Genomic DNA, 13,509 nt, shown 5'->3' on the forward strand with positions numbered 1-13,509 from the left:
CTTTGGAGTAGAGGAGAGGTAGTTGTTTGCCATTTTTGTGATCTCAAGTGCCTTACTTTGTAATCAGAGACTCACCTGAGCAGTTTCTAAGAACCCAGATCAATTCCCTTAATGGATTAGAATTGCAGCTCTGAGGAGTTGAGGAGGGACAGGCTGAGGAGGCTGTACACTGCCTATGAGAGACGGCGGTGACTGCAGGTATAAGGAAGGGTGAGCGGAAACCCAGGCTGGTTTTATGTCTGCTGCTCCTAATCCTTGGGCAGATTTGCTAGTCTCATAGTTGTTTTTCCACTAAGGAGAGTTTGACTGTCCACTATAACAGGTATTTATACAAATTGGTAAGATTTCCTTGGAGTCTTCTGTTCTCAAAGCTAAACCTCTCCTCATATGTTGGAAGCTTCAATGTGTTAATCGTCTTTGTGGCCGATTGAAAATGAAGCTATTTTTATTAGAAAAAACCCATATCCATTCTAATAATATATACATTATTTCCAGTATTAATGTAGAACATGGATGAAGGAGGCAAAAATTGTACTAACCTGAATATTGCAGAAAATGAAAGGTGCAAAGAAAGGCCCTTCTCTTTTCTAAGTTACCTGACATTTTTATTACAGAAAATAATTATCTTCACTGAAATTTATTGGGACAGTATACACTTTCAAAATAGTACAATTCTTAGCTGTGTAAGTAAGGCAAAGATGCATAAAAGCTGAGACCTGGATGAGGGCTTTTTAGAGACCACTCAGCTAATCGAAGAATGCTTCTTAAGCATTTGAATTTATTGTATAGATACAAAAATTGTGGTGTAGTTTTATGATGTAGACCAGGGATCCTCAAACTACGGCCCACGCGGATACAGCCCCCCAGGGTCCTCAATCTGGTCCCCCGTATTTACAGACACACACCCCCACCCCACCCCGCGCTGGGGTTTGGGGGGGGGGGGGGGAACCAAGCAGCTGCAGATGACTGCCTGCCACTTCATCCGTGCGCTGGCCCCCTGTTTAAAAAGTTTGAGGACCCCTGATGTAGACAGGCCACCAGTTCCTTTGACTGATCTGTTTCTGCCGTCAAACTTACGTTGCATGCTTGTACTGGACAGCACATTTTTTTTAAATCAAAATTTATGCTTCTGTCAAACGCAAGGTGGGAGTTTAATCTGGGGATTGTTGTAGAAATGAATAAAATTTGTGGAGGCAGGAGGGCAAACTGTTTCTGAGTATTGGGGTGCTTTTCTCAATTACTAGTCTTTCTGTTCCAGAGCTGCCAGACTGGAGTAACTCAATGGATAACAGCATGCAGTGGATTATTACGAATAACCTCAGTCCAAGGCCAGTGTAGACGAATGCTCTACAGTATTTTTCAGGTAGGCTATCCGAGTATGTTAAAGTGTGTAAAACGTGTGATAACTTTAAATTAGTAAGAAAAAGTTACAGTTTTTAAAGAAGGAGGCTTCCAAAAGTGTTGTCTTCACTGTCTGTGTATTGCTGAAATATCAAGGCAACTTAAAAGCTTTCTGCTGCTAAAAGGGTGAGCTCTGTCTTTATTACACAATTATCTTCATTCCAGCTATGCAGTCTTTTAATGGATCCAAATGATCTGCTGTGAATAGATTAAATGTAGGAGTCCAAACGTAGGTGTCGTTTTTCCAAAGCAAGCTAGTCGTGATTGCATGTGATTTCCAGCACTTTATTTTATAGAATGCCTCCACTGTACATTAGCCTTGGACTTTCTAGTTTGTTTACCTGGCACAGTACATTAAGTAGTGTTGTTTCAGTGGAAAGCAGTGCTTTGCAGTTTCCCTTCCAGTTCTGCAATAGCATGCTTAGTGTCAGTTTGTTTCTCCATAGTAAATTAACTAGAACATAATGTAATAGCAATTAATAACAGAGAGGTGGAAAATGGGAATAGATGCAGGCTATCTGAACAGAATTAGAGTGTATCTCTTGGCGTTTTCTTCTTGCATACAATGAAATGAGAGGAGGTTAAGCTTCTTTGTCCTCCTACATATTACAGCTTTTATCATAGAGCCATGACTTACAGAATTAGAAACCTACCTGTAAGTTCCTTGGCTTGGATGTGTTCTCTCAGATAAAACATTCCGGACCAGGGAAAATTGCCTGTGATGTTGTGACAAAACTGTATTATTAAAGCACCAGTACATATCAAATAGCCTATGATATTGAGAGTAGAGAGGGAAATGAGCAGTTGCAAAGTTGATCGATAGAGTTGGGCTTGCTCTGAGTCACCAGTAGATTCAGCAGACTTCTGGGGTTGACTGCTCTGAGCAAATCAGTGTTTTTACTTGTCTGAATTTATTTATAAACAAGTTAGTGCTAATCAGGGTGTGCTGGGAAGCTATGATAGGTGTTCTGTTCAGCGTGCAGCTTCTTGCATGGAGATCCCACTCCTACTTGGTAGTTTTCTTTATTCTGCAGTAGCTTTTGTAATACAAATCATGTGCTGTGAAGTTGTAGTGGTTGTAGTGATAGCTTTTACCCTGTAATTTGTTTTTCTCAGGTCCTGGCCACAGGCAATTGAATGGACTGTAAAGCTGTAGATCAAAATAGCATACACTCTGTTTCTCTGCAAGGCCTGGAAAAATAATTATTCTTTATTAAGAGACAAAACTCATAATTACAAGTAGTGTTTGAGAAAATCAAAGTGGATAGCCTGAGCCATTCCATCAGTACATTTACAGAACACTAGAAAATGTGTGGTGTAGAGCATTAAGCACGGACAACCATATTGTTTGCAGCAGTTATGATAATAAATTTGTGCTTTTTGTGATACAAAGTTTTTCAGTATTAGACTGAACTGTAATTGACTTGGAAGCAAATTAAGGGTAATTGGTGTAAAGTTAAGTGTTTACTAGTCAGTGGTCTCTTCATGTTTTTCTTTTCTTTTATTGTTTTTACTAGAGACACAAGGCTGGCCAGCTCCGACTGTCTAAATCCTGTGGTGGATTGATTCAAGCCAATGGAGTCATTAGACAGCAAAACAGATCATTTTACAATACAAATAAGGTTAGAAGAGTTTGTTTTTATTGTCAGAGGGCACGTTGTTCTAGGGATTACAGATACAGGTAACAAAACACTTTTCAAAACATGTAGATGATTCAACTTTCAGATACCGTGAACAATGGGTCCAATAATTTGAGTAGTGCTCTCTGTTCCTGTCCAGGAAATGAAATACTAGTATGGGAAGGTGTAGTTCCAGTTGGGTTGTCTGGGGTGAAAGTTCCAATTATAAGCCTGAAGGCATTTTTCCAGTGAGGAAAGAAACTTAAGGAGAGTAGTTATTGTCGTGGGAGGCAGATATTCCTTTCATATCTTTCAAGAAGGAAACACAGAAGTTGCTCATATGTATTAAAAGTGACAAGCTGTTTCTTGATTCTGTAGCTTGGGAATAATGTGTGATGGCAGTCTTGCTATCTACTAAACACTTGACAGTTGTCCTGCAGTCTACTAATAATGACTAATTTATTTACTATTAATCGGTACCATTTTTTTTTAATTTGCGGTCTCTGCATCTCTTACATTTGTTGTTTTTGTCTTGGAATAGATGTTTTCTGGAGTATGAAACATCTTCATAAGATTAGATTAGCACTTAATCCAAGGGAGTCAGTGTCTCTCAACTAATAAATATCCAGATCTTGTTAATGCATTGTGAGGAAAATGGAAAATTGCATGCATGAGAAATGAGAGGACAGAAAGAAAAAGAAAGTTGTGGATTGATGGGTGAAACTTGCATAAAATCAACAATCCCAGTTTGCTGTCTGCCTAATTGTGTATTTTGATGGTGTAGAATTAGATGTAAATGCTAACTAGCATTTTAAAGTGGTTGTTTTGACATGGATAGACAAAATGAAGGAAAACAAGGAAATCTGTGGAAGGAAAGAACACCTGGCTGCTGTTTGCATCTAGTGCTTAACTGGAGTTTTTCCTTTGTTTAGTCAATTTCTCAGTGTTTTTCAGCTGGTGAGGTAGACCAAACATTTTGCAGACAAAGAGATTGAGGTGTACAAAATGGCTTGTACAATTTACCATGGCTGGAGCTAAGAATAGAATCCAGATTCTCAAACATGGTGCATACCCCTAGTCCCTGTGCCTGCCTGCAGTGCCCCTCTTCTGCCTGCACAGGCATCATTTGCAATGCAGATCTGGGAGAGCAGTGGGTGAGAGATGGTAGATCTAACAAAACAGGAGTGGCATGAAGATCTTCAAGGCAGAGGTCAGAGACTCGCTTTTGATGTATTGGAAAGGGCTAGGAGAGGGGTACAAAGGTTGAAAGACGAATTGGGAAGCTTCCTGGTTAAAATAGCGTTGGTGTAAGAAGCCAGGCAGGATTTATGACCAGAGAAGAAGCAGTTTACAACAGTGTAGGTAAGGTTTGAGGTAGTTTTTTTGGACTGCAGCCTCATTATTTTGAATAGAGAACTACTTACTGAGCTTGACTATGCACTCCTGGTGGGAAAGTGGTTTAGAATTAATGATGAGCTCCAATTGTTTAATTTTTGTAGTTGGTGTCAAAATTAAGAGGCTTATTCACTTTGAGCACTGAATTTCAGGTATTGAGCAGAAAAGTCAGCCTGAGGTAGGCTTATGTCCCTTTCAGTGTATTGATGAGCTTGAGTGAGTTATAAAACATATTTTTGATGTTTCCTCTATATGTTTTTTATCTAGGTTTTCTACACCTGATTTTATATACACTTATAGGACTGTTTAATTGCATTTGGCTGCAGTCCTAGCATTGGCAGGATGTACTGCATACCTCTATCCATAGGTTCAATCAAACACTCACTGCTTAAATCCCCTCTCCATCTCCTGAGCTAGACCAGGCAGACTTGAAGAAGAATGAAGCAAGAATCATGGCATTTCTTAGAAAACAGTTTTCCAGTCATTTTCTTGGTGGTGAACTAACAACAGTTGAATTGAGGTAATGTTGGTTTTTAACTTCCTATGCATAGTGAAAAATCCATACTGAGGGAGAGTTCATAATGTGTTTGTAGATAAGAGGTACGTAGTAAAATTGATCTCCCTAGATCCTAGGGGTTTAGTATGATTTTAATTCCTATGGAGAAGATGAAAGTTAATTTAGTGAGTTTGGTACAGCAGTGGTTATTAGGACACAAGTTCTGCATTGAGCATATCCTGCCATCGCCTGGCTGGAGTGGGGCTTATGGAGTTACCTTCTGATGTAAGGTTAGGTGCCATTTGTAGTGTAGAGAAAAGTATTGCATGGGATAATCTTGAAGAGAAAGTACTAAAAATTGGTTTAAGTATTTGTGTACGGAAAAATTACTTAAATATTTGTGTCGGTAGACTCTCTGGGTCCATCATGCATGGCAGAGGGTGGGAAAGTGCCCTTGCAGACTGTAGCCAACATTCAGAGCAAGGATCTGAGTATTAAAGGACGTCCTGAACAGTGTTACGATGTCTTGCTACGCGACTGACAGTAGAATGGTGCTGAGCGTGTTTCTTCCTATTTTCCTGAATATTAGGCATGATGGGTTTTAAGAAGTTAATAGCCATCTATAAGTAGTACACAAATGCAGGGCTTTTTCTCTGAAATGCTAAAGCTTGTGTGTAGATATATATAGGTATTGATTACATCTCAAAGCTACAGTTTTTGTCGCCTTTACAGTTAGTTTTTAGTTAAGTATAGCAACTTGTGGAAGATATGTGTCTGTATTTTGATATGTATTTATTTATCATTCATGCCATTTAAAAAATTACTATACTAGTGCTAACAAAGCTATAGAGAATACAGCGAGAATGATCAGAGATGTGAAAAGCCTTCAGTAGGAGAAGAGGCTATTTTAAGACCCTTCTAAACTAAGGGGAGGGAACTGATGGGCACATGTATGATATTGGCTATAAAAGACATAAAAGATACTGAAAAAGAGAATAGAGAGGGTTGTTGTAGCTTCTTACAGGGAAAATGGGGAGCATGCAATGAAATGGCAAGGTTGGATTTAAAACAGACACAAGGGAATTTTTTTTACATAACTAAACTGTGAAGCTCATATACTACAACTCTGTCTGTTACGGAGCTTAAATAGTTTCTGCGAAGGTGCATCCATTTGTAGCTGCCAAAAATGAATGTGTGGATACATTTTCTAGTGCAGGATTGACTGTCAAAAACTGGGTGGGTACACCCCAGGAAGCTGCGGTGTATGTGCCGTATTGCTTTGCTTTTGTGTCTCGTCCAAGTATCTGCTGCTGGTACTTGTTGGAGATGGAGTCCTGGTCTAAGTGTTTGTTCTGGCCATGTATAGCGGTCCTTAAGTTGCTGATTTGCTTCCCTACTAAGAAAATTCTTTTCTTGGTATGTTCATGTCTTTGAAGGAAGTGTTTGGTTCCAGCAACTTAAAGCAATTTAACATTTCTTTGGTCAGGGAACTTTCTCATTATTCCTCAGTTATATGTAGGAGACTCGCCTGCATTAATTTTGGTTAGATGGGTTAAAAGTAATGTAATTTGTTGGTAAAGAAATGTTTATACTGCATACTTAATTCATTAGGAATTATTTGCTGGAGTACAAATGGTAATTATTGATGGCTGGTTGCTACTGCCAGGATGCTTAGAGGCAGAATGCCATGAAGATTTCTTATCCATCCAATGGTGTTTAAAATGTGTAATTAATCTGGAAGAGAGCATTTTTCTTCATGTTTGCAGACACTGCAAATCACTGGAGACGATGTAGATTTTCCTGCAAGTACCGTTTAACTGTAAGGAGAATAACATTACGGAGGAGCTTTTCAGGAAGAATGATGGGTTCATGTAGCTTCATTAGTTTTAAGATGGAGCTAATAGGTTTATATAATATATAATTACTCTAGAATATGATTCACCTGGGAGAGTAAGAGAGCGAATGTAAAAAGTTAGCTTTATTTACTGTGTTTGCTGTGATTTGTTTGCTCATTTTATCTGCAAATATTTAAGGCCAAATAAAGACACACATCTAGAAGGAATATGGGAATGTAGAATGGGAGGCATATTTTGGAAAGCAGGTTTCTGTACAAACTATTTGAGCCTGAGCTTCTAATGGGATGCTTTTATCAAAACAGTTATGCAGTGTTTGCATTCATAAACAGAATAATGTCACATAGGAAAAACAGTGTAATAATATTTTGCAGAGACCTAAATATATATTTTTGTTGAACAAAAAGTAAACAAACCCCTTAAGATTCTGTATTTAACTTGCAGCTTTTCTAACTAAAATGATTTGTCAGATTTAATTGCTAAGACTGAAATATGTCATATTTCAATTTTACAGCATCTTTCTTCAAAGGATTCCTTGCAGCCATCTGAAGAGAAAGTGGGTACTTTCACAAGGATAATAGAAGCAATGGGTTTCACAGGACCACTAAAGTATAGCAGATGGGTAAAGCATTAATTTAATAATTCTTTTGGTTGTTTGATACTTTCAGAGTGCTAAAAAGCAAACACCCCCCTCCCCCTTTTTTTTTTCTTATGATAAAAACAGTACTTAGTGGAACGGTTCTAATTACTACCCATGTAAATTTCTCTTTTGTGATGTGAAGCATAGTAATCCATAGCTTGAACCTCCCATGATCTATGAATTGGCATCACTGACATAAGGAATATTGTATTTGGTTTGTAGAGTCTTGAGCCTTCTTGAATTTCTTCAGATATCTCATTTTTAACTTCATTTGTGCACCAAAGAACACAGTAACAGCTTTACTGTCCAAGTCAAACACCCTAATAGACCATCATCTTCTCTAATAATGAACAATTGCAGTTATCTAGATAGAATTTAGTTACAGAAAAAGCATATTGTGATACTTGTCTCATGCTCCTCCAGCCTACAACGGTTGCCTTTTTCAGGAGTTTCTGCATGAAACTAGGCATTTTTCTGTAGTATCTACTGATGGTTTTTTCTTCTATGATTTTGTCTGTTTGTACTTTTAACTCTTGTAAGTTTATAGCATCCATAGCATTCAGTATCAGGGAGTTCCATAGCTTGAGTATCAGCTGGGGGAAGTACAGTTATTTTCAGTTGGTGCCTTTTAATTTTGTACTTTTTTTTTTTTTTTTTTTAAAGAAAAAAGGTGATTATTCTTTCCTTGGAGTGTATGTTCATATTCTCCCTTCCACTGATGATATTATAGACTCGTATACTCCACAGTATCTTAGTCTTTATCTGGGCTGAAGAGACTTAGTCTAACTCATTTCTATTATTGAGGCTCTTTCATGTTTTCACTTTTATTGCTCTTCTCTGAACCTGAACAACAGTGTTGTGTATTTCTGTGACAGGAGGGTCTCCCAAACAAACAGTAGTGAGATGATTGCTGTTTGAGTCACTGTGCAGTAGTAGCTGACTAGGGCAGAGTCACAAATAGGTCATCCTCTTTCATATGTTTCAAATAGTCCTTTCATAAGGGAGTTGTTAACGTTGACTAAATGAGAGCAGTTCTGTAAGAGTGACTTTCAGTTCCTTATGCAAAAGGAAAAAGAGATGAAATTCATAATGTCTTTGTTGTGAACTAGGACACAGTATAAAGGAGTGAGAGGAAAAGGCAGCTAAAAGGAGGGGCTGAACCCAACTGTGTAGGAATTAAAATCTGTAAGGTGCTTCAAATATCTGCAAGGCAGAGTGGACCTCCTCTGAGACTAATCCGAAACTGTTGCTGGTTGCATCTGGCTCCTCGGAAAGAAAATACAAAGAAAAGATAATTGATACTTAAGGGAGTTGGGTATTTTGGTTAAAATCAGTTGCTTTTAATCAGGTGATGCTAAACCTTATGAGATGGTAATGCGTGTGTACATACTGTTATAATAAAGATTCTTATTAGCTAAAAGCATTGATTCAGAGTTCTCTTTAATGGCTACTGCCTGCTTTTGGCTAGGAAACTTGGGTTTGGAGAGAGTTATTTTGTGGTTAGGGCCCAAGAGACCTGAGTTCATTTTTGGCCTTGCCAGTGCTCTCTGTGAGATCTCAGGGAAGTTTCTTAATATTTTTCTGCTTTTTTCCATTTTCTTCTCTCTTCTCCCACACCTCTGCTACACCCTAAAACTTCCATGATTAAATTTCACCAGTTTCTCCTGTGTTACCTGCCTTATTTAAGGGCTGGATTGCAGAGAAATGTTCTTTACAATATGTTTTTAATGGCTATTAATGCCTAGTCTGGGGCAGTGGCTTTCACTGGGGAGATCTCTGCTCCCAGGCCAGGCAGCATTTCCTTTAAAAAGGAAACCTTCAGTACTCCAGTAAGCAGCATAAATTATTTTAGTGCAAGAAGCTTAGAGTTATACTTTATTTTTGACAGAAGCCTGAGATTATTGAATAAGAAAAATAATGGCTCCTGTGTTTCCACAGCAGGAGATCAGTTGCAACTTCCTCATTCTTCTTTGGGCTGCCGGAGACACAAATAATTACTTTGGTAATTTAAAGTGCCATTTGACAGGCGTAGTGCTCGTTTCTGTAGTACAGTGAGTACTGAGATGATCCCTAGTATATGTCACTAAAAATAAAAATAATTTAAAAAAAAAACAACCAAATGCAAACCAAGCCAAGCCCAGTGCTGCTTGCTTTCTGTCTTAGGTAGGGGAGTGAGCTCTGGAGTTTTGAATTTTTTTTATTTTTCTCCCCTTGATATTAGTAAACGTGAATGGCTAACAGGTCTTCTCTTTAAGATCTTTGCTGTCAGTTAATATACACTTTGAAGCTTCAGCGCATGTTTTTCTGGTGCAATGGCAGTCCAAGAACAAAATTAGAAGTGCCAAAACACCTGGGTATACTTCCTGTCATTCATCATTTGGGATTTCTTTCTTAGTTGTGAGGCTTAGTTGGTCAATTTTCATTTTTACTGGAAAAATCAGTATTTTATGACATGTCTGGTATGCCACTTCTTTAGTATTTAAAATTTAGATTATACAAACACTTTGAATGGTGTACATCAATTAAAATTAGTGGAGGAAACCAGGAATTATGAATTGGGATCTTTGGAGTCTCTGTAAGGAAAGCAATTTAATTTCTTTTTCTGTGCTGACAATATTATATGAAACTAGATTTGCAAGGGTATTCAAGAAGGCATTTAATCATACTTTTTTTGCCTCAAGGCAAGATTGATAATACTTGTGTCATTCCTGTGAGATACAAAAGTTTAGTGTGCTCCTGAAAATCTTGAGTGATTGTGATTATGAAAAGAAGTCTTTTCAGAAAATGATAATGTATGTACTTAACAAAAACAGTAGTGTTCACTAGCTCTGATGATGAATGTTTTTAACTATTGTCTTTTCTTTTTCTTCAGAAAATTAAGGTAGCAGCTTTGCGCATGTACACATGCTGTGTGGAGAAAACTGACTATGAGGAATTTTTTAACAGTAAGTAATGGACTTGATTGTATTCGGACTACTGCCCTGTTGACAGACCTTATGATAAAAATTCATTTGATATATTTATACCAATAAATACGACCGCAAAAAGACTAGTTAGACCCTAATAATGTGTGGTCAGCTAGAACCTGACTGCATTGCAGCGTTCCCTTATGCTCTGAAGTGGTAAGGGTTCAAGGGCAGACTGGAGCCTGGGAATGTTAAATTTTGACTGCTGCAATGGAGAGCAAGGGTGGCATAGTTAAAACCCAGAATATTCTGGACTTTGAAGGATATTGCTGTTTTTATTACCAGGCGTGGGATAAACTAAGAATCCAGCGCTCTCTTCCCTTTTTACTGTTGTCAGATGGTCTCTGTGTCCTACCCTGTCCCATGACCAGTTGTGGGAAGGTCCAGTATAACGGGGATACAGGTATGAGAACCATCTCTGTCCACTGATGCACAATTTTTTTTTATGATACAGGGTCAGTTAGATCACAGGGTCCTTCCTCCCTGTTTCTGTTCCTCATGCTGGGGCAGATTTGGCTAGAACTTGGGAGACTTTCTGCATTTTACTGACCATATAGTAGACAGCATTAAACCAGGACACATCTCGACTGGGTAGAGAATATGACTAGAACAGAGACACAAGTCCCTCCTTAAAATATATAGGAATAATACTGGCTTGAATTGGGATGCTTTTTTCATGTTGCACACAGTTTTTTAGCTATTAGCTAAAAAAATCTGTTACTGCTTTTATTAGTATCAAATCTGGCTGGTGAATGGGGAAGATGTGTTTTTGAGTTTGACATGAACTTCAGTAATATTTTGTTATGTGAATTATTTCCTATGTCGATGTGTTTTAGCTGGTAGTAAACCCATTGTCTGAACGTGGCCTGTCACCTGAATTCCTGAGCTGCCAAATGCTTGCTCATGGCTTTACAATGCATTAGCACAGGTTGAGGCTTGAGAGATCAACTGAAGGGACATCTTCGTGTGTTCATCTAGTGCAGAGCTTATTGAGGGTGGTTTGGTACATGGTGTTGCTGCTGGAGTGTTTTCCAGCGGTTTTCAGAAGGTTTTCCAAAACTGTGATGTGGTTTCAGTGGTTGTGGGAGTGAGAGAACTCTGAGCAATACGATTCATCATTAGCAATCGAAAAATTAGATCCTCTCTTACTGTGCACACATGTCTCCCCAGCTGTATGCCCTCTCAGGCTTTCCCAGGTAAGTTCTCTTCTGTTTGTCATATTTGCCTCTCAAATAGAGGCTTTGATATTTTTAGCTGGTGTTTCACTATCTCTGCTTAGCACGTTAATTGTGCAAAGATATATTAATGTTGCCCTAGATTAAAATTTAAAGGAATTTCAAAACATGCCTGCAAAAAAGATGCTGGCATAGATTTTCAGGCTCAGTACTGAGTATGACTTCAATTGTATTCTTGATATTGTTTTACTTTTTTAAAGAGAAAATCCCAGAGCTCTTTCGCACTTCAAACATATCACAAACAGCAGACAGCCTTTCCTTCCAGTTTCATCATTTTCTTCAGAATGTCTTTGTTGCTCCTTTTGTCCTACTGTCTTTGTAGCCAGTCCACCTCTGAATTGACATGCAGGGACACCTGTGTTTGCATTGACTTGAGACCGTTGTTGCGTAAGGAACAAGACAGTTTGTTCTGCTGAGATTGACGGTGTGTGATGCACCTGTTGGTGTAATAGGAACGCATGTGATGTTGGGGTCTGTGGTTTTGTGGTTCTAGAGAAGCTGTTGCTTTCGTATGAAAACAGAGATACGTTTCTATTACTTCTATCTACTTACAGCTGCAGCTGTTTGGGAGATTAGTGCTAAAACTTAACAGGATGTTTAAAAAGTAGTTTACTTGAAACACAAAATCTGCGGGGTAGGCAGGAACCTTTTAAATGGATACTGCCAATGAAGAAGCTTTAGGCTGTGGTTCCTTGGGCAGCTGAGTTGAAGCAGTGGCCAAAGGGAAAAGGCTCATTTCTCCATCTTCCTCTGCCTGTGTTCTGGACTGGACAGTTATGTCCTCTGGTGAACTGTTTTAGGTCACTGAAAGAAAATTGACCAATTTTTTACTGACTTACTGTTCTGCTGTGTTAATGAACTAAGTGGCATGTGGAAGGGTCTGATGGACTGCAGCTGTGGCATAAAGTAGGTGGTGAAGAATACACAATTAAGAGAGGGGAGCCTGGCATGAAGCAAGATACCCAACTTTCAGTTCAGTTCACCATGTCTTCATCGAACTCAGTCAGGAGCTATTTTTCTGTTCTGAATTGCTCATTTTTCAAATGAAGATGGGTGTCGCTTAAGCCAGGACTGCCACTCACTCCCCAAAAAGCAGCCTGGAGGACTAGTAAGAGCGGGAAGCAACTAACTCGTAAGTCATTCCCTCAGTGATGCAGCAAGCACAGGTGTGCCTGAGACTATGCTGAAGTTGGTACTACACACCCACATGATGAATTGCACTGCTTGGGAATCCCGAGAGTAGAAATGAGGTTGCATGTGGCCCAGCTCAGGTCTGGGTCAGATGTTTTGCATCCCTTACCTGATGAATTTTAAGTGCAGAATATGACTGGAGGAAGAGGTATGTCCTCATAATCCTGAGCATTCATGTCTCTTACCGTACACAGACATGTGAACAGGATGTATTCTGTGGGCAGAATAGATTTATTCCCCAGCTGATGATAATCACGGTAATTTCATAGGTAGCTTCACCATCAGACTTTTTTCTGTATCTAACTGTATTCTGAAGGAGATAGTTTTCTGTTTAATTATAGTATGGCTCTTTCTTTTAGTTTCCCAGAATAAGGTGTTCCACAACCCCAAATTTTAGCATTGAATTCTTTTTAAAAAGCTGATATCTGAGGGCAAGCTTGTTACTTCAAAGGAGCCATCCCTCCTTTAAATTTATGATGTAGACATTCCTAATATAGAAGTTGAAAAATGAATTATAAAAATAGAAGTGCAACACTTGGAAAGTTACAGAAAAAATTCTTCCCTCATGGGTACTGAAGAGGTCTTTTAAAACCTTTCCGTATTTCCAGTAGTAGAGGTGTTAGCTTTGCTTTCCACTGAAGAGTGATTTCTGTGGCGGGAGACTGATGCATGGTAACTTCTACCTCAGAAACCTTGACTGTTGAAGTAAGTTT

At 38.7% G+C, this 13,509-nt stretch overlaps 1 protein-coding gene across 2 annotated transcripts in view; it reads left to right on the forward strand.

Annotated features, from left to right (window-relative positions):
• The window catches only part of UQCC1 (ubiquinol-cytochrome c reductase complex assembly factor 1), a 45,954-nt gene that overhangs the window by 1,471 nt on the left and 30,974 nt on the right, over positions 1-13,509 (forward strand). The window contains exons 2-5 of one of the 2 annotated variants that reach the window (XM_080405686.1): positions 1,259-1,363; positions 2,919-3,023; positions 7,279-7,386; positions 10,277-10,349. In XM_080405686.1, the coding sequence (XP_080261812.1) occupies positions 1,259-1,363; positions 2,919-3,023; positions 7,279-7,386; positions 10,277-10,349 (391 nt within the window). The remainder of the gene's footprint in view (positions 1-1,258; positions 1,364-2,918; positions 3,024-7,278; positions 7,387-10,276; positions 10,350-13,509) is intronic. The other variant, XM_080405687.1, reaches the window with a different exon arrangement.

Source organism: Falco punctatus (genome assembly GCF_963210335.1).
Source record: "Falco punctatus genome assembly, chromosome: 10".
NCBI classification, from domain to species: Eukaryota; Metazoa; Chordata; class Aves; order Falconiformes; family Falconidae; genus Falco; species Falco punctatus.